The sequence below is a fragment of the Capra hircus genome, chromosome 5 (genome assembly GCF_001704415.2).
Source record: "Capra hircus breed San Clemente chromosome 5, ASM170441v1, whole genome shotgun sequence".
NCBI classification, from domain to species: domain Eukaryota; kingdom Metazoa; phylum Chordata; class Mammalia; order Artiodactyla; family Bovidae; genus Capra; species Capra hircus.
This window is the reverse complement of record NC_030812.1, coordinates 111,230,280-111,256,542: the sequence shown is the minus strand read 5'-3', so window position 1 is coordinate 111,256,542 and position 26,263 is coordinate 111,230,280. Positions and strand designations below refer to the sequence as shown.

Genomic DNA, 26,263 nt, shown 5'->3' with positions numbered 1-26,263 from the left:
CATAGACATTCATAAATCAATGATTTTGTTCATTTGCTCGAGAACAGCAGTTCAGGCTGTTTGAAAAGATTCTTTAAGTATCTGTAAAATTCACATGTAGTATTAAACGTCTGGTCGCTCTTCTCCCTTTACATGCTTTTAAGCCTCTGAATACAACGTGACCGCAGTCAACGTAAGATCTAAAGAAAATCTTTGAGGTCCTTCTACGCGAGGTGTGACAGCAAAAGTCCGTAAACATAAGAGGTTCCAGCCTGAGGAGGTGACAGTGAGAGAAGAATGGCAGAGAACAGGCATGGCACAGGGACGTTCCCCCGAGGTCAGTGATAGGACTCAGCGCTCTCACTGCCATGGGGCCAGGGTGGACGCCTGCTCAGGGTACTAAGGTCCTGCAAGCTCACCACCCCCACCCACCTCCCACGAAAAGAAAAAAGAAACCGCACTGAAGTAGTATAAAACTACAGTACGACTGACATGGTTCTGCCGAAAGCCCAGACTCTGCTTACTGGAGTTGCCGGCTGCGGAGGCAGCAGGGGTGCGGTCGGGGTGGGCACAGAGGCTGCTGTGCTTTGCTGGGACAGAGGCTGCTGCTGCGCCTGGTCGACTGAGGGAGCAGCAGGAAGCGAAGGCTGCACTTGGGGAGGAAGCTGCGTTGGTGGCGGCGTAGGCGTCTGTCTTGGAGGCGGATGGAGAACCTGGGACTGTGGGCCAGGTGGCATGGCTGGAGGCGTAGGAACAGGGGCTGGGATTGCTGTTGCTGGTGGCTGCTGAGCCCCTATGCTAGGGGGAGTGTGGTGAGGGGTGGGGGTGCGACTAGGTACGGGGGAGGGTGAGTTCTGATGCAGAGCTGGTTGAGGGAGAGGGGGACAGTGAATGTGGCTCCCTTGAGACCCGGGAGGCATTATAGGAGAGTTCACAGGACAGGAAGAACTGGACATCTGTGCCTGTTAAAAGGAAAAACATAACAAGATGCAATTCAGAACAGAATCAAAGTATTTACATAGGCAGGCTATATACATTTAACAGAAATCAACAATGAATGCTTCCATTTCAAAATGTGTCAAAAACCCTATTACTGAGGGCCTGTCTTTGGGAAATCCAACCAGTACAGTACTCAGTTAAGTGGATCTCTCAGGGGCTGTGGGGGCACGGGACAGGTGAACCTGTTTGTTTTCTAGCCGTCCAATGCTCTCTTCAGCCAAAGTTCCCTCTTCTGCTTCATAGCGCTCAGTAAGATATCATTTTTAAAGATTTCACTGTTTTAAAAACTGGCTAAAATGGTTTTCTTTAAAATCTAATCTCTTTTTTACTTGGGCTTCCCTGGTGGCTCAGTTGGTCAAGAATCCACCTGCAATCCAGGAGACCCAGGTTCAGTCCCTGGGTGGGAAAGATCCCCTGGATAAGGTGATGGCAACCCACTCCAGTATTCTTGCCTGGAAAATCCCAGACAGAGAAACCTGGTGGGATATAGTCCATGGGGTCACAAAGAATTGGACACAACTGAGCAAATAAACCACAATCACTTTTTTCTTACTTATTAACAAGGAATACCACTGCTGCATCACACAGTCATCACTTCATGTTCAGAATACTATGTCTATAACTATTTTAATTAAAAGCTTAATTTTGCTGCCCTTCTCTGTAAAAACCTACATCAAGAGAAGCTTTAAGAATTGCACAAATTTAGAACAACCATCTGTGAGACATACTTGAGACACTGGTGCTTGACCGCCAGACGGAGCCAAAGGCATATTTGTTACATTCATTCCCTGTGTTGAGAATTGAGTCTGAGGAAGAAACTGGCTCTGGCTGGAAGGCTGCTGCATGCGAGGCCCGTAGCCCATAGGCTGTACACACACACACAAAACAAAACAAAACACAGAGCACCAAGTTGCTTCATTTTAGTTATTCTGCTAAGGCTGGAACCACCAATTAATTGCCCGGGCCCTGCTATGGGAGGGTGGAGAAGAAAAAGAAGAAAGTGGCATGAGGTCAGCAGACACTCATGCCAAGGTAACAGAGAACAGCCTCACTACTTAACCTAAAGCCCGCTCTAAGGAAGTTACACACACGCATCTAGACCAGGGTACAGAGGTAACTGTCTTTATACACCGCCTGTTTTATAAGTGAGAAGAGCAAATCAGTTTCATGAGGTTTTTGCTTATGTAGGTATTATTAAAGCACAAGCTGTAAGACTCCATAGTGAGTAATTATGGATACCAAAGGCCCAAAACTTCATAATCTAAGAAAGGCATTTGTCTCATAGATTAAAATGAAAAATAAAACCCCTCATTAAACACAGCAGCTCAGAGGCGAGACAACTCCAAAAAGGCCCAATGACTGACAGTACTAACTCTGGGAGGTAGGGTAAGGGCTGGGGGCCAACATGGAAAGGTGGATGACAGGTTTAGAATTTGCGTAAGGAACAATGAGATGCTCAGAGTCCCTCTTCTCCACTTGAGAACCAGACAACTGCCTCTCCACCACCCTTGACAGCTTCCTCCCTGGGCAGGCTCTGTGTTTGGGGAAGATAGGCATTACGGAAGAGAGAGGACTCTGCCAAAGTGTGCAGACTACTCAACACTGAGTGAGACTCTAGGCAGTGCTGGCTGGGTGCTGTTCCAAGCTTTCTAGTACTGTGACTAGATATGAACAGTATTTGGAAGCAAATCTTTCTTTTAGTGTTTATTTTATATAAATTATAATCCAGAGAGTTCTTAACTGTACAGGATCCTATATACTTTAGACACATGCTTTTCCCAATTAAAGCTGTAAACAGCTTTCATGCTATCATATAAGTTCTGAAATTACCACTTATGAAGCATTCCAATTTACAGATGTACCATAATTTAACCATAATGAATCCCTTAATGTACATTCAGGCTATGGCCATTTTCTAAAACACATTATATAATATACCACCCTTAATATGAATTTTCTTCAAATTATATCCTTTCAGCATCTCAGGAATTATTTCTATAGGATAAATTTCTAAAAACAACAAATATAGGTAAAAAGAGATAAGTGAAAATTAAGGACTTTAGTATTCACTGCCTAATTGTGGTATATGGTTTAGTTTTAATCATTTAATCAGGTCTGTGTTAAGGGCTAAATACAACAAAATTCTACGCAAAACAAAAAAACCCAAAAACAAAAGCATTAAGGACTAATTGAATATAGTCAGCTGTTTAAGCAAGTGTTAGAATTTGTTGTCTCAGAGAAAAGGAACTTTAAAAAGGTCAAGTAAAGGCCAAAAAGATGACCCAGAAGTCAGACTTACCGGGTTAAGTGTTCCAGTTTGAGCTAACTGTACATGGTGCTGAAGAGGAGAGGTTTGCCGGGGTCCGATAGGCGGCTGAGGCATATTCATCTGGCCAAATTGATTCAAACCTGTAATCAGTACAAAATACGAAATCTGAACACCATGTGACTGGAGAATAAGAGAGCTCTTTACAATTCTATGTCATTTTATCAGGACAACTAAAGGAACCTGCTTCCAACTGTGAAAGAATCTCTGTTTCATTCCCAACAGTTACAGAAAGGCATTGTTAATTAATGTATGGTCTCAACCAAATTTGGATGGAATAAATCTCATTTTGGCTAGTTGTTTTTAAATGAATGCTTGATCGTTTGTATCTTTTGCTCCTAGACCTGCCAGCCAACCTGCTCTTCACCTTTCCTCCCTCCCTGGGCTCCTAGTCTCAAAGGCTTTCTGATTTCTCAACTAGACAATTGTAATACCTGCTGCTGAGTGGCAGCAAGAATCAAGGTGACAATTTTAAGCTTGTAATACACTAGGAATTCTGCTAAAAAACAAAAACCTTACCAGGCTGTGGAGTTACCCGAGGCATCATCTGGTTTGGCACATTGCCACGGATCATAGATGGATCAGGGAGGGGGCCATCTAGAGCAGAACAGAGAAATGGTTAGAAACGCACCTTTCAGCCAGCTGTTCCCGTTTAAATAAGAGTAGTAACTTACAGAATTCAGTCTGACTATCAAAAGAATAAAGGTTTGAACTAGAGAGGAATCTGAAGAAAATGCTTTTCTGCAATACAAGAAAATATCTCGAAATGGTTTTAGTCCATTTCTTTATGAATCAGGGTGCTTTTGGTGTTGACAGGAAATAATGTAAGATCTTATATTTAAAAAGACTAACATCGGAGAAGGCAATGGCACCCCACTCCAGTACTCTTGCCTGGAAGAATCCCATGGACGGAGGGCCTGGTAGGCTGCAGTCCATGGGGTCGCCAAGAGTTGGAAACGACTGAGCGACTTCACTTTCACTTTTCACTTCCATGCACTGGAGAGGGAAATGGCAACCCACTCCACTGTTCTTGCCTGGAGAATCCCAGGGACGGAGGAGCCTGGTGGGCTGCTGTCTATGGGGTCGCACAGAGTCGGATACGACTGAAGCGACTTAGCAGCAGCAGTATTAATATGCTGTCATTTGATTAAGCCTGATTATTTCACTGGTAAAAAGAATATCTCTATAGACAAGAGCCACGGATTTTGTCCAGTGACCAATTTTGATTGTGTACCCCCCAATAATGTGTTTTGATGTATACATGTCCACTGTGAACACTGACTTTAAATAATATACATATTATATTGCACTATATATCATGTACCTCTTAGATACAAAAATAGAAATAATTACTAATGATTTAAATCTATATAGTCTAAAATCACTTTTTATGAAAGGTGGTTTGCTTCGTTTCCCTAGTTTGCTCATTAGTTATGTTTATGGTTAAAAAAGAATTTTGGATTCTTCTACAATTGATTTCTGTGTATGGGATAAGAGAGGGATTTCATTCTATAAACACGCACTTAGGGCTACTCAGTCCCACTAATATTTGTTCCTGCCTACACTAGAACCTGGAGAAGGCAATGGCACCCCACTCCAGTACTCCTGCCTGGAAAATCCCAGGAGCCTGGTAGGCTGCAGTCCATGAGGTCGCTAAGAGTCGCACACGACTGAGCGACTTCACTTTCACTTTTCACTTTCATGCATTGGAGAAGGAAATGGCAACCCACTCCAGTATTCTTGCCTGGAGAATCCTAGGGACAGGGGAGCCTGGTGGGCTGCCGTCTATGGGGTCGCACAGAGTTGGACACAACTGAAACGACTTAGCAGCAGCACACTAGAACCATTGTTTGTATTTTAAAATAAAGACTACAATTTAACACCTGACAAACTTTAAACTTGGCTCAAATTTCTAAAGAAGTCAAGTAAATTGTACCACATTCAAGTATCTCAAACTTAGCCACTTGTCTCTATGTCGTAGTTACTGCACTAATTCAAACTATCAGCACTGAAGCAGCGTCCTCAACTCTAGTCTTGACTTTGTTTCTGAACAATCGTTTTACCTATCTACTCAGGAAAAAAAAAAAAAAAAACCACCCAAACCCACACACCTGCAATTTTCCCTTGCTAGTGGGGCCTCAGTGCATGTTGCTCTCTCTGCCAGAAATGCTGTTCTCAATTCTTTTCACCATCACGGTCCAATGAGAAAATGTATCCAGCACACCACAGTTAACACAAGAGGCTGCTGAAAGCTCTCCACCTGACTCCTTCAAGACCTGTGGGGTGTGAATTTCTCCACCCATTCACCATCCACCAATGGCCTAAGAGTTGATACCTGTTGGCTCAGTTGGCACTACTTATAGGTAGCCAGCTTTTCCTGACTCAAAAAACACTGGTTTTCCCCATCATAGCCATTCACACATCATTTAAACAGTTCTTAGCCTATGAACATACTGGGTCAAGAAGAAAGTGTGACAAGGTAAGTAATCCGATACTGTTTAGGATGTATCGAAGCCAGTGAGGTGCTTGCCTGCGGAGTCTACATCAATTGGCTGCCTACCACAGGCAAGTCAGTAAAAACCCATGGGCTATCAGTTCCTAGGTGTCACTATGTGGCACTAAAAATGAAGCCATATTGTTAAGACAAGTAGCAAGTCTAGGAATCTTCAATAAACTGTTTACTGTTTTTACTAGAGAACGAACCAAGTTCTTTGAAAAGGCAATAGTCATTTGAAAGCTCTAGAATAGTAACATAAGCTAATGCAAATTAGTGAATTTGGTTAGAAACCATTTTATTTCAGCTTCTCCTAAAAATACATAAAAAGCACTTACTAGAAGTCATTCCTGGTTGCGGCTGCCCCATGTTAGGCCCTGTGTTCATAACTGGCACCATGCTTGCAGCACTTGGTAGCATGTTCTGTTTCTGTAGTCTAGTCCTTCGCTTTTCTTCTAGTTCCTTCTGAATCTTATAGATCTTCTCAGCTAGCAGGTGGTAGTATTCCGCCTTTTTGAATTTTGTTAAGTAGAGATGAGGAAAAAAGATGAACTACCATCAGGTAACAGAAAAAATGAACTAAGAGCAAACATTTGCTTCATTTAAAAAAGGCAGAAATGAAAAGGGAAAAGAAGCATTCTAATCTACTTTCTTAGATCATTCCAAATATGAGCTCACATTTAAAATGATCAGTAAAAAATTGCTATATAATGATCTACATAGTAAGGCATGACTTCTCAAAGTACAATTCCCAACATGTGCAAAGAATATGCTACTTCTTACAGAAGTGCGAATTTAAAGAAAGTTCAACTGATACAAAAATACTACTTGAGATGAAGATACTAAGCAGCTGATTCACCACCATATTCCAGTGAAAATAGCACAGAGCATGGTAACAGCTCAACCACTTTTTAGCTGCCAGAAGGACAACCCAGATAAAGTGCCACATGAGTGCGCTGTATTAAGAGGGAAAATGTAAGATTCTTGACATACACTTTAAGAAAAGTGTTTTGTTATCGCAACTCCACAGTGCATTACAGGACAGAAAGGCTAAAGGGTGTCTTCTGAGGTATAGTGTTCTGTGTACGTGCAACAAAGAGGAACAAAAATAAACAACCAGAAGAGGTCCACTTTTGCTTTAAATAGAAAAAACAGATGCTCACTCGATTGTTTGCCGATTCATACATGTCCCCTTCCACTTTCCGGGCATATGCAACTAGGTTTTCCATCCGTCTGTCTTTTAAAGCAGCAGGATCCGGAGTGGGAAATATGGCTTGAACACTAGGAATATAAAATCCTACCACTATTGTATCACGTCAGCTTTTTTGTTCTCATCATAGAAACACACAGTATTTTAAATATTTTCCTGGTTAGTATTTTCTCATTTTTATACAATGAATACTTTGGGTAAAATTTTAAAATAAGGCTTGAGATGTGTTCAAACATAAGTTACCGACCCAAAGAAGTGTCTGTCTGTATTAATCAAATCAAAGGGTTTTCCTGATCAGAATATAAGAACTAACTCCATAGAAATACTCTGGTCCCTATTACCCTAACGTAGGGAAAAAAAACACACCTGTGCTATCTGCATAAAGGGAAGTGAGAAAACCTGACCTCTACTATAGCATCATGTAGCAAAAGCCTTAAGATTCTTCTACTCTCACACTCAGCTTAGTAAAATAAAACCTAATAATCTCTACAAAATCTTAAAAGATCAAAAACTTGAAGTGAAGGGAGCAAAAATGCAAAGAAAATTCTGCTAAATTCAATGTCTTTTACTCTCTAGCAATTTCCCAAAATGCTTGGCACTAACTTTCCTGAAGGCTGACAAATGTGATTTCAGCTACGAATTTTATCATCTGGACAGCTCATGGTCAGCTGTGTGTTACACCTGAAGGAACCAGGTGGAGAAGAAATAAATGGAAATCCGAGTTAGTAAAAAGTTCTCAAGCATATATTATTAACCTCAAGTCAGATGATCAATCCCAAATACCCTATTGTTTCTATTAAGTTTCTAAACAATTTGATCACAAGGTAAGTTTGTTTTCGTTATTCCTTATTAATTCATTGTATTAAAAATAATCTCAGTTTTCTCTTTGTGTCAAATTCCATTTCTGGTGCTGTCATTTGAGAATTCCTAAATGAAGCTCAAGTATAACTGACAAGCTAATGTAACATAAAAATAAACTAAGAAGACAAGACAGACTACCTGGTTTCAAGGCAATAAAAAAACTGGATGAAGTGGAGATCCCTCTGCTCTATTTTTAGGGTTAGGGTATATTACATTTTACCATTCTACATGCCTTACGCCTCTTTCAACCAACAAGACAGTGTTTGTGAGGCAGTGTGCCTGGCATACATTAACTTCGCAAAAAACAGTGCACAAGTATTTCACAAGTAATTGCTATGAACACATTAGAAGACCAGAAGACCACAGAGGCCACCCAAACAGATTCAATTTGTCAAGATAATAAAAATTTTACCAAGGATCACAGAAGGCTGTGTTGCCACTACTATTCTAATGATCTAAGTTAAAACCTAGTTTTTCTTTTAAAATATGAGCTTTATAAAGGAAATGATTATTAAAATGAATAATCTTTAATATATATTGATTACTGTCACTAGACAGAATCCTCATACATGGTTAAAAGCTAAAAGACACCTAAGAAATGATGGAGAAAAAGTTGAGAAGCAGAGAATAGGAAGCAGGAAAGCCACAGGAGAAGTAGCAGCAGCAACCAGGCTATAGAAAAATCAGTCATTTCTCGTGTTTAAGTGCCTGGCAGATTGACCTTGTAACTCCTTATGAATAAGACATGCCAACAAGCTTACAGTTTGTGGACAAGATGATTTCGAAGATCCTGAGTAATATCTTCATGCCATTGCTTCCGAATTCCAGTACTGGATGGTTGAGCTGCTGTTGGCATAGGACCCAGAGAGGCCACACTGCCATTGTCACTCATCATTGGGCTTTAAAGAGGAGTGAAACAGTTTTAGCAAAGAAGGGTAGGAGAAAGAGGCACTCATTTAAGTAGAGCTAACAGTGATGACTGCAATAGGGCCAACACACTATGACAGGTCTATTTACACATAAATCTGGGGGAAATGGTATGTATGTATTTGTATTTGTGAGGGGAAACAAAACACGTAACATTTTACTGTGTGGAGGGGTGGCTGATATCTTATGTTTAAAAGACACAAGATATCTTGTGTTAGAAGATTAAGCCATCATTTTGACACAGCTTACCCAGGAATCCACTGGGCAATGGACTAATTGCTAGCATTGGGATAAAGCAAACCTGCTTTTTAAACAGCTGCATTTGTTAACTTCCTACTGTATTTGTAAAGGTGTCAGTTACTCCAAATAATTGATATAATTTCTAAAGAGGTTATACAGAGCCTAAAGAAAACACAACATTTGTTATCATTCATCAAGGATATTATCAAATTAAGTAAACTTAAAAAGCTCAAATACGGAGCTCTAACAAGTGTCTGAAATCTGACAAAGGGCACAAGCCAAGATTAAAACTTACTTTTGAGAATTTATGGCTGAATGCAACATCGAGTCAGAAAGAAGATTCGACGGTTGAACCCCTACACCTCCATTTACTCCCATAGGACTAGCACCTACGTCAAAACAAAAAGCAAGAGACGGTATTTTAAATACCAAAAAATGATAACAAAAACAAAAATTAAGGATAAAAAGAAAGGAAGAGGGAAAACTATGAAAGTACTAGAATAAAACATTACAAGAATTTTTTGTCCTTTCAAAAGACCCAAAACAGAAGTTTTAAGGATATTTAGAAATGTAGAAGTAATTAGTAATAAGTAAAATAATCACCATAAACCAAGTCAAGAGACAGATGACAAATCTGGGGGGGAAAATGATAATATATGATAATTACTTGCAATATAATCAGCAACACATATATAAAGGCTACTACACAAAGTACCTTTATAGCATAATAAGAAAAACATGAACAAGAGGAAAAGAATTTACATTAAAAAAGAAATACAACAGCTTAAAAAACATACATGAAAAACATATAATTTTTTTTTCATGTATGAAGTTCCAAAAACTTTTTTTTTGGGGGGCCACTGGGCTTGTGGAATTTTAGTGGCTTGTTGGGGACCTTAGTTCCCTGAACCAGGGGTTGAACCTGTGCCTCCTGCAGTTGAAGCATGGAGTCCTAATCACTAGACCATCAGGGAATTCCTATGAATTCCCTTAAAGTTTGACAATATAAAATATTGAGAAAGGTTTGGGAAAAGAAGCATTTTCTATGAAACTTCATAGGTGTGTAAACTGATCCACTCTTGGGAAAGCTATCTGGTAACTGGTCAACAAATGAAAAAAGAATGTACACACATTTTCACCAACTTAGATTTCCACTTGCCATTCCATCTTACAGTTATACTCACATACGTATGGATGAAAATAAGAGTGATGGTGTCCAAAGGAGCAAAAAACTAGAACTTCAATTGTTTAGGGAACCGAACTTAAAACATGCACATGTTTTCATAAGCACCATCTATATAAGAACATAGGCAACCTAAGGATGATGATCCCAGGGAGGGGAATGAAAGACAGCATTTGCATTACACATTTTAAATTGACTACTCCTTCAAACTGGCTTGGATAGCTCTATGTATTCCTATTACTTGTTTAATTAAGATTTAATGAATATTACTTCTTAAAGAAAACCATCAATGGCAGTATTTATACTAAGGCAGTATTTATACTAAACCAGATTTTCACGTGGTTAAAATTTTTTGATTAACCATTTTATTAATATATCCTTCAAGATATTTAGTTAAAAATAAGAAAACAAAACTCCTCCCTAAAATGCAAATAATTGACTGGATTTCTTAACAGTGTCTAATAAAAATCCTACTGCCTTCTTTCATCACACTTCCTAAATGGTTAGGCAGAACTCTCCTAACAGCATCAAGGCAGGCTCTGAAATACAGTTGCTGGTAGTGGCTTATCTGTCACTATGAAACATTCACTTTTAAGAGAATTACACATCCTTAACACAGATTTGTTTCACTGGTGGCAACAGTAATGAAGGTAAAGAAAAAAAGTGATTATACTATTACCGATTTGCTTATTTTACTGCCTTCTGATGGCATACGAAAAAAGATATCGACATTCCCTCCAAAGTATCCAGGTTCATTTAATCTTTGGCATTGATTGCAAGTAATGGCTCAATTTAACTTGAGAAAGACACCTTTACACAGATTTGTATTTAAGACCCTAAGAGTGAGCATTCACTTGAGATACAAAAATGTAGGAATAAAAACACGACTGGCACTGACAGAGTAAGTCAGAAAGAAAAAAAATGAACAAAAGAAAAATTCAAAGCACCTAATAATCAAGAAGAAAACACGTAATATTTTAAGCCTTAGGGAGAATCTTAAGCCTTAGGAGAACCTACATTTTTTTCTAAGCCCCGACAAAATCTTTATACGTTAAGTGAATCCAACAGTAATCAGAAGATTAAGAATGTGGTTAAACAGGGTCATGGGGGCCTTACAGTAAAAAGTTCTGATGCAGAGTTCCGGGAGTGGCTCCCTCCTGGCCCTCTCTGCTACAGAATTTGTATTACCTGAAATATGCAGTAGAAATCCTGCTGTTTTGTCTATTTGTTCACTTACCTGCTCATCCACACTAGAGATGTCTCAGAAGTAAGGACAACCAATTACTGAGCCCCTGCGCCACAACTACTGAGCTTGCAAGCCTGTGCTTTGTGACAAAGAGAAGTCACTGCAAGAAGCCTGCCCACCACAACAAAGAGTAGCCCTTATTTGCTGCAACTAAAGGAAATCTACATAACAGCAATGAAGACCGAGTGCAACACCGCCCCCCCAAAACAGTAGAAGAGATCAAAATTTTAAAAAAGACTCAGAAAGGTAAAAGAAATCCAAGAAGCTAACTTGAAAATAAATTAAACTCCTCTCTCAATAACTCTTTAACAGGTTAGCATTCCTTGCTATAAGAGAGTGTATACTTTCCTAAGTTAAAAATAATAAAAATCAACAAGATTTATATTTTCATGAGTAGTGTGCCCAACTCTGCTTTCTCATTTAGAATCAAACAGTAATGTGCAAAAACTAAAGCCTATTGCACCTATCAATAGAACAGCAAAAATGAGTTTCACAGAAAAAAGCATGGTAGATTACTTCAAATCAGACTGCTGTCTAGTTACAAAGAACTTCATCACCAAGAACTATTTTAGAGTAAGAAGCAAAGTATTAAGTCATGGGCTTACCAAAACTGCTTTATAGATGTTTAACTGCTTGACAGTAAAGAGATAGTCTTAGGGCCAATCTCTTTCCCCATATAATTATAGAATAAAAACCACCCTCAAATTAGGGTATAAGAACACAGCTCACTCTTCCCTTCCCTCTGTTCTATAATAGAGAGAGGTTAGGCAAACAAGTGTATCTGATAAACTATTCAAAGGCAAATCACTCCAGCTACCAGATACACTGAACTCTATATAATCAAACACCTCAAACCAAAAGAAAACTTCCAGCCCAAACACAACCATTTCTTTTTATACTTTAAAATATCAAAAAACTTGGAAACTTAAATGTCCACCTGTAACAAGACTGTTCTATACAACAAAATACTACAGAAGCATCAAAAAGGATACATTAGGTACAGAAACAGAAAGATGTTCACACTGTATTAAGAAACAGTCTGTTAAAACTCATGGGATCCCATTCCTAGAAACAGAAACTAATATATGCACAACAAGATTAAGAAGGATATACATCAATAGCTGTTGCCTCTGGTATACAGATTACAAGGTGATTTTTACACTATAATCTTTGAAAAGTTATTTCAAAAACTTATTCACATAACAACAAAAAAGATGGGGAGATGGGGAAGCAAACAGAGACGGAGTAAAAGAGACATACACATACACATAGACTAAAATTAACCAAGGAGCTACCCTTGCATGTTACACGGCAATCACACACACAGCTGGTGTCACCTCTGTCATGACGAGGAGGACACAGACTTACTCATGTTGCTCATAGGCCGCATCCCTTGGGGAGACTGCCCAGACTGCTGGTTCTGCGGATTCTTCGCTTGCACCTGGGGCTGGGTCGGCATCTGATTTACTTGATAGGGCAGTCCAAGGGCTGCATAGGCTCTTTCTATAGAGCTGGGATCAATCTGACTGACAGTGCTTAGGCTGGGAGTGGACTGCTGACCCACCCCTAGAGAGCTAGTATTGCCAAGTCCAACTGGTGCTCCAGTCAGAATTGCTAGGGAAAACAGGAGAGAGAGTATTACAACATTAAAGATGCTGAGACAGGAAATACTATCATGTCTGAGTTTTAAACACAAAAATACTGTTGTGTGATTATCAAATACATGCACCTTGTTTCCCATTATTTCCTTAAATTTCTAAGCATAGAACTGATTGGTCAAAGGGCATCACTGGCATGAAAAACTTTTGACCCAAAATACCCAAAAGCCTCCCCACAAGCTGTATCAATGTTCCCACCAAGAATACATGACAGCCTGACAGGAAAGAAATGGTATTTTATTACTTAATTTAATAGGGAACTTTTGGGTATTTCCTCCTTCTAGTGAACTATTTCCTAGTCCTAATTCTCTACTAGGATATTTATGATTTATTTACTAATTTATGGAATTTCATTCCTTTTAAAAATATGCTATATGCAGTTCCAAATTTATCTTTCAATCCTAAATCCTAAATTTAAATTAAATTTTTAAATCCTAAATGAGATGTGGTGGCTGCACTTTCTACTTTTAATACTTTTTTTCGCTAAGAAAAGCTCATCACTCCCAGGCTTCTAAAAATAACCTCAAACTTTTCTTTAATATTAATTTCAAATTATCTAAATATTAGGATCACAGGTAGAGAAGAAGAATAATCTGCCCAATGTCAAAGCAATGATCTTTCTGGATCTTATTTTAAGTAATAAATACTTCAGTTCTAACCTTATCATCATGAAGTCTGTGATAAGTGGAAATAATCTAGGATGACAGCACTGGCAGTCACAGGAACTTCATACAATCAAGAAGCACATTAAATCTCACCTAACTGCACTGGTGAAGAGTCTAAGAATACTTTGATATAAAAGTTTCCAAAGATTTCATCACTTACACTGTTGATTTCTCTTATCTCCAGCATTTTTAAGGGGTAGACACACAGGACAATCATGCCTTGTACAATTCTTCCAGTGTGAAATGATTTGTCGAGAAGATGCACAGTGTGCCACTAATAAGAAAAATGATTTTTTAAATTATTATTAGCTAACTTATCAACCATATAATGAGTGCTACAAATGCTATTAATGCATCTTCCTAACACCCCCTAAAGGGTAGTTATTAATCCTTGTATTTTACAGTTGAGAAAATAGGCAAAAATTGGTTAAGTAATTTGAACAAAGTCACACAGCACCCAAAGTGGGATTCAAACTCAAGCAGTCTGATTTCCAGAGCCTCTATTTTTGACCACAACACTGTGTGAGAAAGAAAGATTTAAAAAATAGATTTCTCTTTAAAAAAAAAAAAAAAAAGAGTACAGGGCTTCCCTGGCGGCTCATGGATAGGAATCTGCCTGCCAATGCAAGGGTACCCCGGTCCAGGAAGACTCCACATGCCACAGAGCAACTAAGCCTGTGGGCCCCAACTTCTGAGCCCTCGAGCTCGAGGCCCCGAGAGCTGCAACTGGTGAAGCCTGAGCTCCTAGAGCCTGTGCTCTGCAACAAGAGAAGCTGCCACCAGGAGGAGCCCCCGCGGCCTGCATGCAGCAATGAAGAGCCAGGGCAGCCTTCCCCCCAAAAAAGGTACAAACGAACTTATTTACAAAACATAAATAGAATCAGAGGTGTGAAAAAAACTTCTAGTTACTGGGCAGGGGAGGTGGAAAAATTGGGAGATTGGGAAGGACATATATATACTATACTCTATAAAACAGGTAACTAGTAAGAATCTACTATCTAGCACAGGAAACTTTACTCAATACTTGACTTACATGCGAAAAGAATAGAGAGTGGATATATGAATATGTATAACATTCACTTTGCTGTACGGCAGAAACAGACATAACATCATAAAGCAACTACGCTCCAACAAAAAATACAGATTTCTAATGGCTCTATAATTATATTAAGATGGGTAATATTCTTTTTAGTGTTTGCCTTCATGACAGCGAACTCTCAATATTTAAAGCTATGCTGGGGCAAATAAAAGTTCCTTGCAAAAGAGAAGTCTCTAAAACTTCCTCTACTACCACATCTCTAGATACTCACTCACCAAATGATACTGAATTTTATCATAACATAGAGTAAGGTATTATCAGTAAGGAATCTCAGGAGAGAGAAAATGTGATCAGCTCTAACTATAAATAAATATTGACTGCGAAGCATAAAAACCTCTGAGCCCACTCACCTTGGCAGGACTTGCCCGACTGGCAGTGTGTCATGTGGTTAAGGACGTTCTTCATGGTTCGACAGTGGGGAAGGTTGCACTGCCTCACCTCCCCGTTGGCCTGCTCCCGGCGCTGGCACTTGTGAGCGTGCAGGAGGAGGACAAGCTGCTGCTGGATGAGCTTGCGCTTCTCCGGATCAGCCGTATGTGCCCCAGAACCCATCCCCTGGGCCACCGGAGCCACCAGGCCTGGCTGCTGGACCTGTGGGGCCTGCTGCTGGCCCTAAGGGATACAACAGTAAAGACATATTCAATGTTAGGTGTCACTGGGTGTTACCTCCTGAATAAAAACGGACCTGGAGATTTTCAATGAAAACCTTTAACGACATGTCATCTACTGGTGCCAGACCCAATTTTTTAACACAGGGGATTCTAAGATAAATAAACGATGGCTTTTGCCATCAAGAAGCTTAATTTAACAAGAAAATAAATTACTATTACCATATTAACAAGTAATATAATCAAAGGATGTGTGACATACAGAGAGTAAAAGAAAGAGAAGGACATGGTAAAGTCCAATGCAAGGGGGTAAATAAAGGAATCTGTTGTGAAGGGCATGTTCAAGTTAGGTCTTGAAATAGTGAAGAGCTTCTCGGGAGACCTGGCAGGGACCTTTCAGGTGGGTGAAAAACTAGTTTTTGTAAACTCTGGACAAAATTCGTTTTTTCCTATAGAAAAGTAAACATTTTTGGAGACTAAGAAACGTGTTAATCTTTTGTCTTCAGTACTTAGCAGAGCATCTGAAATACAGGCATTCAGTGACTATGGGACATAAAGCAAAAAACCTAAAATATCTGAAAAGGAAATAAAATTCCTACAGTACAATTTTTGAAGATGAACATGGACTATTTGACACATTTACAACTAGAGATAGTTTTACTTTAGAAAAACAGCACTGTTAGAAGAGTTGGAGATTTTTCCGTAACAACAGTCACTGTTAAAAATAATGTGTAACTTTGAGAGGGAGGGAAGTTACTTCTAACAGTATCAGATATAAATCAATAGATATCCAGATGACTGACCAAAGAGGAAAATGGTTCCACTTTCTTATCCTATAGAAAGAATTGCGTATACAAGGAGTTGAATATGGCAGGACCCCAAAACTTTCATTGTGGCAGCCCCATTTACTTCTGTTGGGACTAACACCCTTACTGGTGTTAGTTTTTTTACCCAAGTGAAAAAACACCATGTGAAATGGAAGGCAGGCATAAGCTTCCTTGATCACAGGGACCATCCCATTACACCCTGTTCTGCTTTACAGCAGAATAGAAAACATAAAAGTTGAACAGAATTCTTAAAAAAAAAAAAAAAACAAAAAACTTTTGGCTGCACCAAGCATGCATGGCATGTGGAATCTTAGTTCCCCAGTCAGGGATGGAACCCACGCCCCCTGCATTGGAGGCACAGAGTCTTAACCACGGGACCATCAGGGAAGTCCCAAACACATTTCTTTTGCTCAAGTGTCAGATGGAAAACAAATCTGCAGATAGATTACTACCCACCATATTGGGCATTCCTCCACCAGGAACTGCCTTTTTGTCCATTGCAAATGGAGATAAGCTATTTGGTAGTACAGACTTTGTCGGAATCTGGAGACCAAGGCCACTGGCTCCCATCTGCTGTCCAGAATTCTGAGTGTATGGTGAACCGTAAGGATTAGGGTTGTTCATCATTCCCATCTGAGAACAAGAAACAGAAAAGAAATCACATCTTATTCCCCACACTAACAGGACATACTATTTCCTTTCCTTTTCCGCTTCCTAATTTACAAAGACAATTTAAAAAGAAATTCTCCATATATAAAAAGACTAGGGGCCTGAGGTACAGTAAATTTCGAGGTATTTCCTGTAAATATGAGATGTCACTAAAAATTTGTCTTCACTTAGCTACACCTACTAAGCAGGTTCTGCCATTCATCTCCACTTTCAATGTACTAAGTCCTTTTCATTTAAATTCAATTCAACTCAATAAACTATCTAAGCCTTAAATATATTAGAGAACTTGATATATCAAAGCATTTGAATGCTTATTCCAGCATTAAAAAAAAAAAGGGAGGGGACTTCCCTTATTGTCCAGTGGTTAAGACTCTGCTTCCAGTGTAGGGGGCCTGGGTTTGAAGTCAGGGAACTACGATCCCAAATGCTGTGTGGAGCAGCTGGGTTAAAAAAACAAACAAATACCCAAAACAAGGTAGAAAACTGGTAGTTTGGGGGATATGTCTTTTTTTATATTTAGGGACACAGTACAACAATGATTTAAAATTTTTTTGAATCTGAATTATCTAGATATAGCGCGTAAACTTTAAAGCCTGCATTTCTTGGTATCTTACACCTAGCTGCTTTATTAAATTGCCTCGTAGGCTCGTAAAGTAATCTGAGTGTATTTGCAATCCCTATGTACTTTAAAAAGGAAGTTTGGGGACTTCCCTGGCAGTCCAGTGGTTAGGAATCTGCACCTCCAGGTCAGGGGACATAGGTTGGATCCCTGGTCGGAGAACTAAGAGATCCCATATGCCGCAGAGCATGGCTTAAAAAAAGTATTTCCCTGTCTTTATTTAAGTCCATGTGGAACCATCATACTGTAGCTTAAAGAACACAGCATCAATTATTCAAAAGCCAAATGTTTTAATGATAACAATGATGCAACTCACAACTCTATTCTTCCACGTTAAGAGCCCTGTGTAAGTCAATCACTGCCTACTTGCAAGCACTCAGGATAGAAACTAAGGATGCTAAAGGAGTCACGCCAGATTTCTCACCTTTCTCAGACAGATCCAATCCTATCAAAGGGTCCTTCAAATTCTATCTTTAGCCACCGAGTCCCATGTATCCGTGCCCACTATCACTGTCTTAATTCAAGTCCCTGATCACAGCTTTTGTAGACTGCATCTAACAGGTTTTCTTGCCATCTGTCCTCACTTTTTTCTACTCATAAGGAGGAAAAAACGATGGTATACCAGACCTTTCATTATCTTCATGAGAACTTGACTACTTCTCCATGGCAGAAGTACTACTTATCTCCCTTACTCATTTACTTGCAAACCTGAGCATCATGTTTCTTGAATCTCCAACATTTGCTTCAGCTTTTCCCTTTCCCTAGAACTAGGCAGTGAGTGGCACACCTTCCTTCCCTATTTTTTGGCTCCTGAATGCTAACCTGTAAAGGAAATGAAACACTAAATTCACAAAGAGGCAGGGATGATGATAGGGAATGAGACCAAGGGAAGTGGCATCGTTCCGGTGAAAGCATAAAAAAAAAAAAAAAAAAAAAAAAAGGCAGCCTCAGTGGGACGCAGCCAGAGTAAAAACTTATCTGGTCTCCGATAACTGGAACGTCCTATGTGAATCTGACCAGTGAAAATGTAGGGATAATCAAATACACAAACAGGCTTATGTGAAGTTCCAGTTTCTTCTGGTAGTTCCAAATGGGGCTGGGAGCACTGCTGCTCCATACTGCTTTTAAAGTGCTGATATTTACACTAACACAGTTGCAACAGTGTGATCGCCTACACTTGGGGGAGTTGGATTTCACTTGTGTTTCTTATTAGCATGGAAATTCACGGTAGATGTAAAACGAAAGCCATTTAAGAGTCCACAATTTATATAAATAAAACACTGGAATTAGTAAGATGCCTTCATGTCTCTTGTTAAGACGCATAATGTCTTTATCAAGTACATCCTAGTAGAGTTTGGTCCTTCACACATTTGTTCACATAGACATCACCTTGACTGCCCACAACAAGTTTCAACAATTCCTGACACTGCTTCTTCCCTCAATCACAATGCATAGCCTGGAAACTCCAAGTTCCCTCTAGCAGACCCTGGTCTCCAATATACAGACTGCACTAACTGCTGATCAGACGGCAGTAATTCATTCCTAACACTTCTGGTCACTGTGACCAACAAAGACCCTCAGGCTTTCTGTGTGCCGTCTCCCTCAGAGTTTTGCTGCCTGTGTTAGAAAATAAACACAACCAACCCCTCAGCCCTACCGTTTCTACCTACTCAACCCCCTCTACTCTTTCACTAAGTATAATAGGAAGGGAATATACTGTACTTAACTTCTGCTACACTATAGTTAGTGATCCCATCTTGTTCCCTTCTCTACAGCTAATGTGATCCAGGTGTCCAGCTACCTGCCACCTACCTGGACCAGAGCGATACACATCTCCACCTCAACTGGAAAGGCAGAGGACCAGGAAGCCACAGTTAGTTCTAGGCAAGTAAAACCAGAGGAGCTGCAGGGGAGTATTTTATCTTTCTTTAAAAATAAGCCTGACTCTACAGGTTTCTTACCGTCCGATGCATTAAAAACAGAAACTTAGGGAACACAGGAACACATAAGACACACGATGGTAACAAACACTGACAAACAAAAACCAGTGCCCAAAACACAACAGTGTGAACAGTCCAGGAATATCTAAGAGACAGAATCCCCTTAGTAAGACTTGCATGTATCAACAGTAATGCACACCAGCAGTAAACGTGAAACGTGGAAATGTGACTCCATGAATCCCCAAATAATAAAAACAAAATTAAACTACATCCTGACCTGGTCTACCTAATGGATTTGATAAATACATCTATATCCAGTCATTCCCCAGGCACTGTGTCAACTGGTGGCGGGTGGGAGAGGAGGCGGCAGGGGGATATGTACAACGATAAGCAAAGACGACGAGGCACCTTTCAGAAGTGAAGACATCTAATCCTAAACATTTTCCATACTCATTCCTGACTCTTACACTACTGACTTAATTCAAACTGATACAGCACATCTAAAACCACACCCATCAAGACTGCAAATTTGGCAGTAAGAGTCTCCTTTAAAATCCATCAGGATTTGGCATAATGACTTGTCTTTTTCTCTCTCAGGATGTATTCTTCCTCTCTGCCTTATACTTAATACTCTTACTTTTAAACTTTATGGGTTCAGTACTCATACAGGTAATAAAGTCTTTATATTTGAATTACGCCTCCCCATGAAAATACAGGCTCCACAGAGCCAAGGATTTTTTTGTCTGATTAATTTACTGCTATATATCCAACCTGAAACAATGCTGATGTAGAAATGGGTGATTCAGATTATAAATAGAACAGTGACCCACTCTCAACCTAGGCATTCTCCTAATGAGCCTTTTCTTATTTTTCTTCACAGCACTACCTGGAATACTATTAATTTACATCTTACGTGTACCCTAGAAAGTAAGTTCCATGAAGTGAGCTTATTCACTGCTCTAGCTTCAGCATCAAAGCTACGACTCAGTAAATATTTGCTCAATCAGTGAAGGTGTAATGTTTGTCATCCCTGCCCCCATATAAACATCAGGAGGGCAAGGACTCTTAATAGGCATATCCCTAGAATCTAGAAGAGATACTTAATAAATACCCTACCTTCTTGTTTCTCAGTCCAAATATTTTAAGTAAACATCAACACAGCAACATGAAAGTGCCAGAAAGGGAGAACCTACAGAGTAGGTAGTTGACACCAAACAGAATCTTTTCCTAAGTTGTCTACATTTTTCACCCTGTAGCTATAAAATATATATATACACACACACCCCACACATATTTAAGGGCTTTCATTTATCTACGTGACCTCAGGGTTCCCACTCCCAATTCATCCACGCTTTACTTTCATTCTAGAACTCTCACCATCATGATTCTCAGGAATACACAAGTCCTAATGTTGCTCACATTATTCTTACAGAGCACGCTTGCTCCTAACCCCAAGTGAAAAATCTCTCCCACCTCTAATATCACCTTACAAGTGAAGCCATCTCTTTCATTCAACAAGAACTTAGGAATAATTACATGTCAGAGACTGGCAACTATAGTGTGATGTCATTTCAAGAAAAAGAAATAAAATGTGTAGGAAGAATATGGAGGAATAAACATCAAATGTACACTGATAAAATTTTAATTATACAGAGAACATATTTAAATGTATTTTAAAATGTATTTAACATTCTCTACTTGATAAGGCTAAGAAAGTAGGCTTTTTAAAAAAGAAAAGTCTTTCAAATAACAGCCAAGATCAGGTTAATTAGAACACCTGGAATGTTGGTTGGGGCCTAATGGCAAACTAACGCATCTTAGGGTTTCCCAGGTGGCTCAGCGGTAAAGAACCTGCCTGCCAACGCAAGAGACGTGGGTTAGATCCCTGGGTTGCAAAGATCCCCTGGAGAAGGAAATGGCAACCCACTCCCATATTCTTGCCTAGAAAATCCCATCCACAGAGGAGCCTGGCAGGTTGGAGTCCATGGGTCGCAAGAGTTGGACACAACTTAAGTGACTAAACAAAAACGCATCTTAATATCCATCAACCAATAAGGAAAAAAAATAACACATCTGTTAAAAACCAGGGACATTCCAAGCAATGGGAACAAATGAAGTCTATCTGAAGATAGTATGCCAGCTCTCTCAAAACTGTGTTTTAAGGGAGGCTATGAAGGCTAAAATGAGATGAAAATATTCTAATATTTGTGTCACAGAGAACAGGAATTAGCTGGCAATCAATTTGAAACAAACTGTGAAGGTACCTTCACAGCTGTTAAAATAAATGTATCACTTAACATTTTATGTAAGAGCATTATAAAATTTGTGACAATAGATCCCTGGCATAGAATATGTGGGAAATGCTACATAATACAAGAAGATTAAACATAAACAGTAAAGAATACCTGAGTAACTGACCTCAGGCCCTCCTCCTCCACCCCTGAACACTCAGAAATACACAGACAGGGCACACAAACAGAAACCGCACTCACCTTAAGAGGCTGGGGGCCTCTCAGTCCCGTCTGTCCTCCCATCTGGGGAGAGCCTTGCTGCAGCGGCTCAGTCATTAAGTTGCCAGCATTTCCCATGCCCGGGTTTGGGTACTGCATATTAGGTCGCCCCCGGCCTGCTCCAATTGAACCGTTCATGACTTGATTAGGCATCATCCCTTGGCCACTGCCGGCAGTCAACATTCCAGGATTCATGCCAGCATTCATCCCCGTGTTCATTCCCATGGCAGGCTGATTGACTGGACTGCTCATCATACCTGTTGCAGACGGCGTGGGACCCTGATTTGGTCCACTAGTGCCCATCCCCATGTTGGGAGAAGTCAAGCCTGCCTGGGCCATTGGGCTTTTGACCATGCTATTTATCAAACCTAATCCAGGACTGTTCTGTTGGGCTTGGCTGGCCATGCCTTGGCCTGGGCCACCAACCCCCATATTGAGGTTAGGGGAACTACCAGACCGTAGCAATTCTGACAGTTGTTTATGTTTAGAGGCTGCATCTTGTACTATGCCAAGACTTGTCTGAAGCTGACTAATATCACCACCATTGGTTAGTCCCAATTCTGTAGAGTTGATTAATTCATCTGGTAAGTCGTGCTCCAAGTCAAACAGAGAGCCAAAATCTAAAAACAAAGAGGGAAGATAAAGGTTAAAATATGACAGTCAAAATTACAAATTTCTCTACACTTGCTCTTGATAAGCATTAAATGCCATTTCTGACCCTCACCCCATGGAATACTATCTGCTTGTATTAGTTTTTCATGTTACACTAAAGTTTTATTTTACATGTTTGTGTGTGTGTGCAAATAAAATATACATAAAAGAGTACTATCATGCCAACAAGTTTAAACATTTATAAACTGTACCTAAAATAAAACCAAAGAAGAATACATATTAGTGTGATACCCAGAATTTCTTACAAGAGGTTAAAATAACTAATCCGTACACAGACTAAATCCAGAATCTATACACAGACTTAATTCAGAATGAAACAAAAGATTAAAAATATAATTATAAAAAAGACAACTGATAAAAAGGAAAAGATCTGTTCTTTGTAGACCACTCAGGGTAAGCTCCGGGAAGACGGGGGCTGCTTACCTCTTAACTGCTATCACACAGCACGTGCCACAAAACTGAATGAAGTTGTGTTCACCTGACTTCAAACCACAGATTAGTTTTCCTTAACCAAAATCTAGCTGACTAAGATACGAAACCATGCGTCTAGTTTCTTCACCAACCTACAAACCATTACCACTCCATCTCTGCCCTACCCCTGTGCCAAAAAGAAGATGTGAAAATTATAGATTAACCTAGGTTTCTTTGTCCTTGGCACTACTGAACATTCTAGGCTAGATAATTCGGCTTGGGAGGAAGGAAAAATTGTCCCATGCACTATGCTCAGCAAATCCCTGGTCTCTCTTGTTAATGCTAGTAGCACCTCTACCAATTTGTGACAATCAAAAATGTCTCCAGATATCACCAAATGTGCCTTGGAAGTGCAAAACTGTCCCTGGTTGTTGACAGTATTAATTCATTATATGCTGATGGTGGAATGTTCCCTTGTGTACTCCAGGGGGACAGTAGAATGAAAGCTGCTTAAAAGTATACATGATTGCTGCTGCTGTTAAGTCGCTTCAGTCGTGTCCGACTCTGTGCGACCCCACAGACGGCAGCCCACCAGGCTCCCCCGTCCCTGGGATTCTCCAGGCAAGAACACTGGAGTGGGATGCCATTTCCTTCTCCAATGGATGAAAGTGAAAAGTGAAAGTGAAGGCGCTCAGTCGTGTCCAACCCTTGCAACCCCATGGACTGCAGCCCACCAGGCTCCTCCGTCCAGTGTTATGTAAATAGAAGGACTGAGGTGTTCCGAGTTTTAATTCTCCAAGTAGTTTTAACATTAAAAGGGCACTGCTGAACTTCCTTGGTGGTCCAGCGGTTAAGAATCTGCCTGTCAGTGCAGGGCAGTTCCACCCCTGACTGGGCACGGGGGCATGTAAACCTGTGAGCTGCGACTCCGAGCCCTAGTGCCACAGCCAGTGACCCCACGTGTCCCAGAGCCTGTGCTCGGCAGCGAGAGGCCGCTGCACTGAGAAGCTCCAGCACCACAGCCAGAGAAAGACTGCACGCAGCAAAGAAACACCAGTGCAGCCAAAAATAGTTAATTTTAAACAAAAAAGGCCCTACTGGGTATTTAAAAAGTAAATATAGTTGAATCTACAACTGATAATCCTATTAAAGATAATTCATCCAAAGACAAGATACCACTTTAATAATTATCTTCTTGGTCTAGTTACCCTCAGTTTGTAAGTACAATTCTTCTTTTATGTGAACTTCCTGTTCTTCTGCATTCTGTCATGGCACTGAAACTACGTATGTGTCTCTCTTCCTCCTCTCCTGCCATCTTTTCCCCACCACCACCCCTCACCCCACCTATGCACCCAGACTGTAGCTCTGGGAATGACATGAGTTACTTATTTACATACCAACTCCTCAAAGGGTGATATTTTAGTTGAACTGAACTGTACCTCAGGATCTCAGAACGTGATTTAGAGTACAGTATTCTTCTCTTTCCTTCTGAAAAATCATGTGCCCCTCCATCATAAAAATAAAGTATCTCACGATTAGTTTTGGAATATAAATAAGGTTTCAAATAAAATTTACCTGACATCACTACTCAAGACAACTGCTTAATATAATTACATATTTCCTTCATTTCCTTCTATTTACATAATTCACAACACTGGAATCATACAAACTTTTAAGCAGTTTCCATTCTATTGTCCCCCTGGAGTATACAAGGAAACATTCCACATCAGCATATTTTTAGTGTTTAAGAAAAAATAATCTCTACCTATTTAGAAATTTAAAATATACACATGGGGAATTCCCTGGCAGTCCAGTGGTTAGGACTCCAGGTTTTCACTGCTTGGGTTCAATCCCTGGTTGAGTAACGATTAAGAATACGTTTCAAAACTTAAAGGAAATAAAGCTAGAAATCAACAAATATCTAAGATATTTGAAAAAAAAAGTAAGAAAAAGATGATCAAATACAAAAGCAATGCAACAAAAAAGAAAAATGGAGAGGTTACTAACAAAACCGTAAGTTGGTTCTTCGAAGAGAGTAATAAAAGATAAACTCCTGAGAAACTTAAGGAGAAAAGACAATAAAAAGAGAAAGTGGCATTACTAATCAATTTTATACCAAAAAAAAAAAAAAAACACAAACAGAAGAGACAAAATTAATAAATTCCTGTTAAGCACTCAATAAACCTCAATCAAAAGGCAATTATACGTATCCCTGCATCTCCAACAAGTCAATGATAGACGTTCTCAGGAGATTCAACAATACCTCGTTTGAATACCTGATTCAAACCCAACTGTGGAAATACATTTTAAGAAGAGAATCTATTTACACAAATACTGATTAACGGATAATATTAAGAAAATCATTAATTTTGTTGGGTACGACAACAGAATAGTTATTAAAATAAAGCCTAAGAGATACATATTTAAGCATTCCTAGTGAAACAACAAGCCTGGGATTTACTTTTAAAAACTCCAGCAGGAAAAAGAGGGGAGGAGGGGACAAACTTATTAGTAACCTGAAGTAACAGGCACATGGGAATTCTTTTTTTCTATTAAATTGAATTCTTCCATTTAAAAAGTTTAAAAGGAAACAGAGAAAGCCTGAATATTCCTATTACTATCAAAGAACAATTGCTTAATTTTCCCATAAAGACCAAATATAAGTATTTTTGCAGGCATGTCCTACTGAACTTTCAAGGAAAAGACAATTCAACCTCACACAAATACTTCTCAAAAACAGAAATACTCTAAAAACCACACATGGCCAGTACAAGAAAAGAGAATCATTAACACAGAAGCAAGAATCCTTAAAAAAGAGCAAACCAAATTTATCAGTGTCTTAAAGGTGTAATATCATGACCAAGTTGGGATCATCTCAGGAATCCAAGAAAGAGAGGTTTGCATATTCACCACAGTAACAGAGAAGAAAGAAAACATTAGGTTCAATGACTGGAATAAAGGCACTGGATAAAAGTCAATACCCAATCACGACTTTAAAAACAAAACTACAGCAATCAAAACCTGATGGGAAACAGAACAGATATGCTTATAACTGAATCACTTTGTTGTAGACTTGAAACTAACACAAGTGTAGATCAACTATGTGCTCATCTGCAGCCA

At 39.6% G+C, this 26,263-nt stretch overlaps 1 protein-coding gene across 2 annotated transcripts in view; it reads right to left on the bottom strand.

Annotated features, from left to right (window-relative positions):
• The window catches only part of EP300 (E1A binding protein p300), a 66,102-nt gene that overhangs the window by 23,239 nt on the left and 16,600 nt on the right, over positions 1-26,263 (bottom strand). The window contains exons 2-14 of one of the 2 annotated variants that reach the window (XM_018048811.1): positions 22,043-22,680; positions 16,779-16,955; positions 15,238-15,499; positions 13,949-14,062; positions 12,834-13,079; positions 9,332-9,425; positions 8,631-8,768; positions 6,962-7,079; positions 6,137-6,308; positions 3,824-3,901; positions 3,278-3,387; positions 1,707-1,844; positions 504-941 (exon numbers count right to left, since the gene is read on the bottom strand). In XM_018048811.1, the coding sequence (XP_017904300.1) occupies positions 504-941; positions 1,707-1,844; positions 3,278-3,387; positions 3,824-3,901; positions 6,137-6,308; positions 6,962-7,079; positions 8,631-8,768; positions 9,332-9,425; positions 12,834-13,079; positions 13,949-14,062; positions 15,238-15,499; positions 16,779-16,955; positions 22,043-22,680 (2,723 nt within the window). The remainder of the gene's footprint in view (positions 1-503; positions 942-1,706; positions 1,845-3,277; positions 3,388-3,823; positions 3,902-6,136; positions 6,309-6,961; positions 7,080-8,630; positions 8,769-9,331; positions 9,426-12,833; positions 13,080-13,948; positions 14,063-15,237; positions 15,500-16,778; positions 16,956-22,042; positions 22,681-26,263) is intronic. The other variant, XM_018048812.1, reaches the window with a different exon arrangement.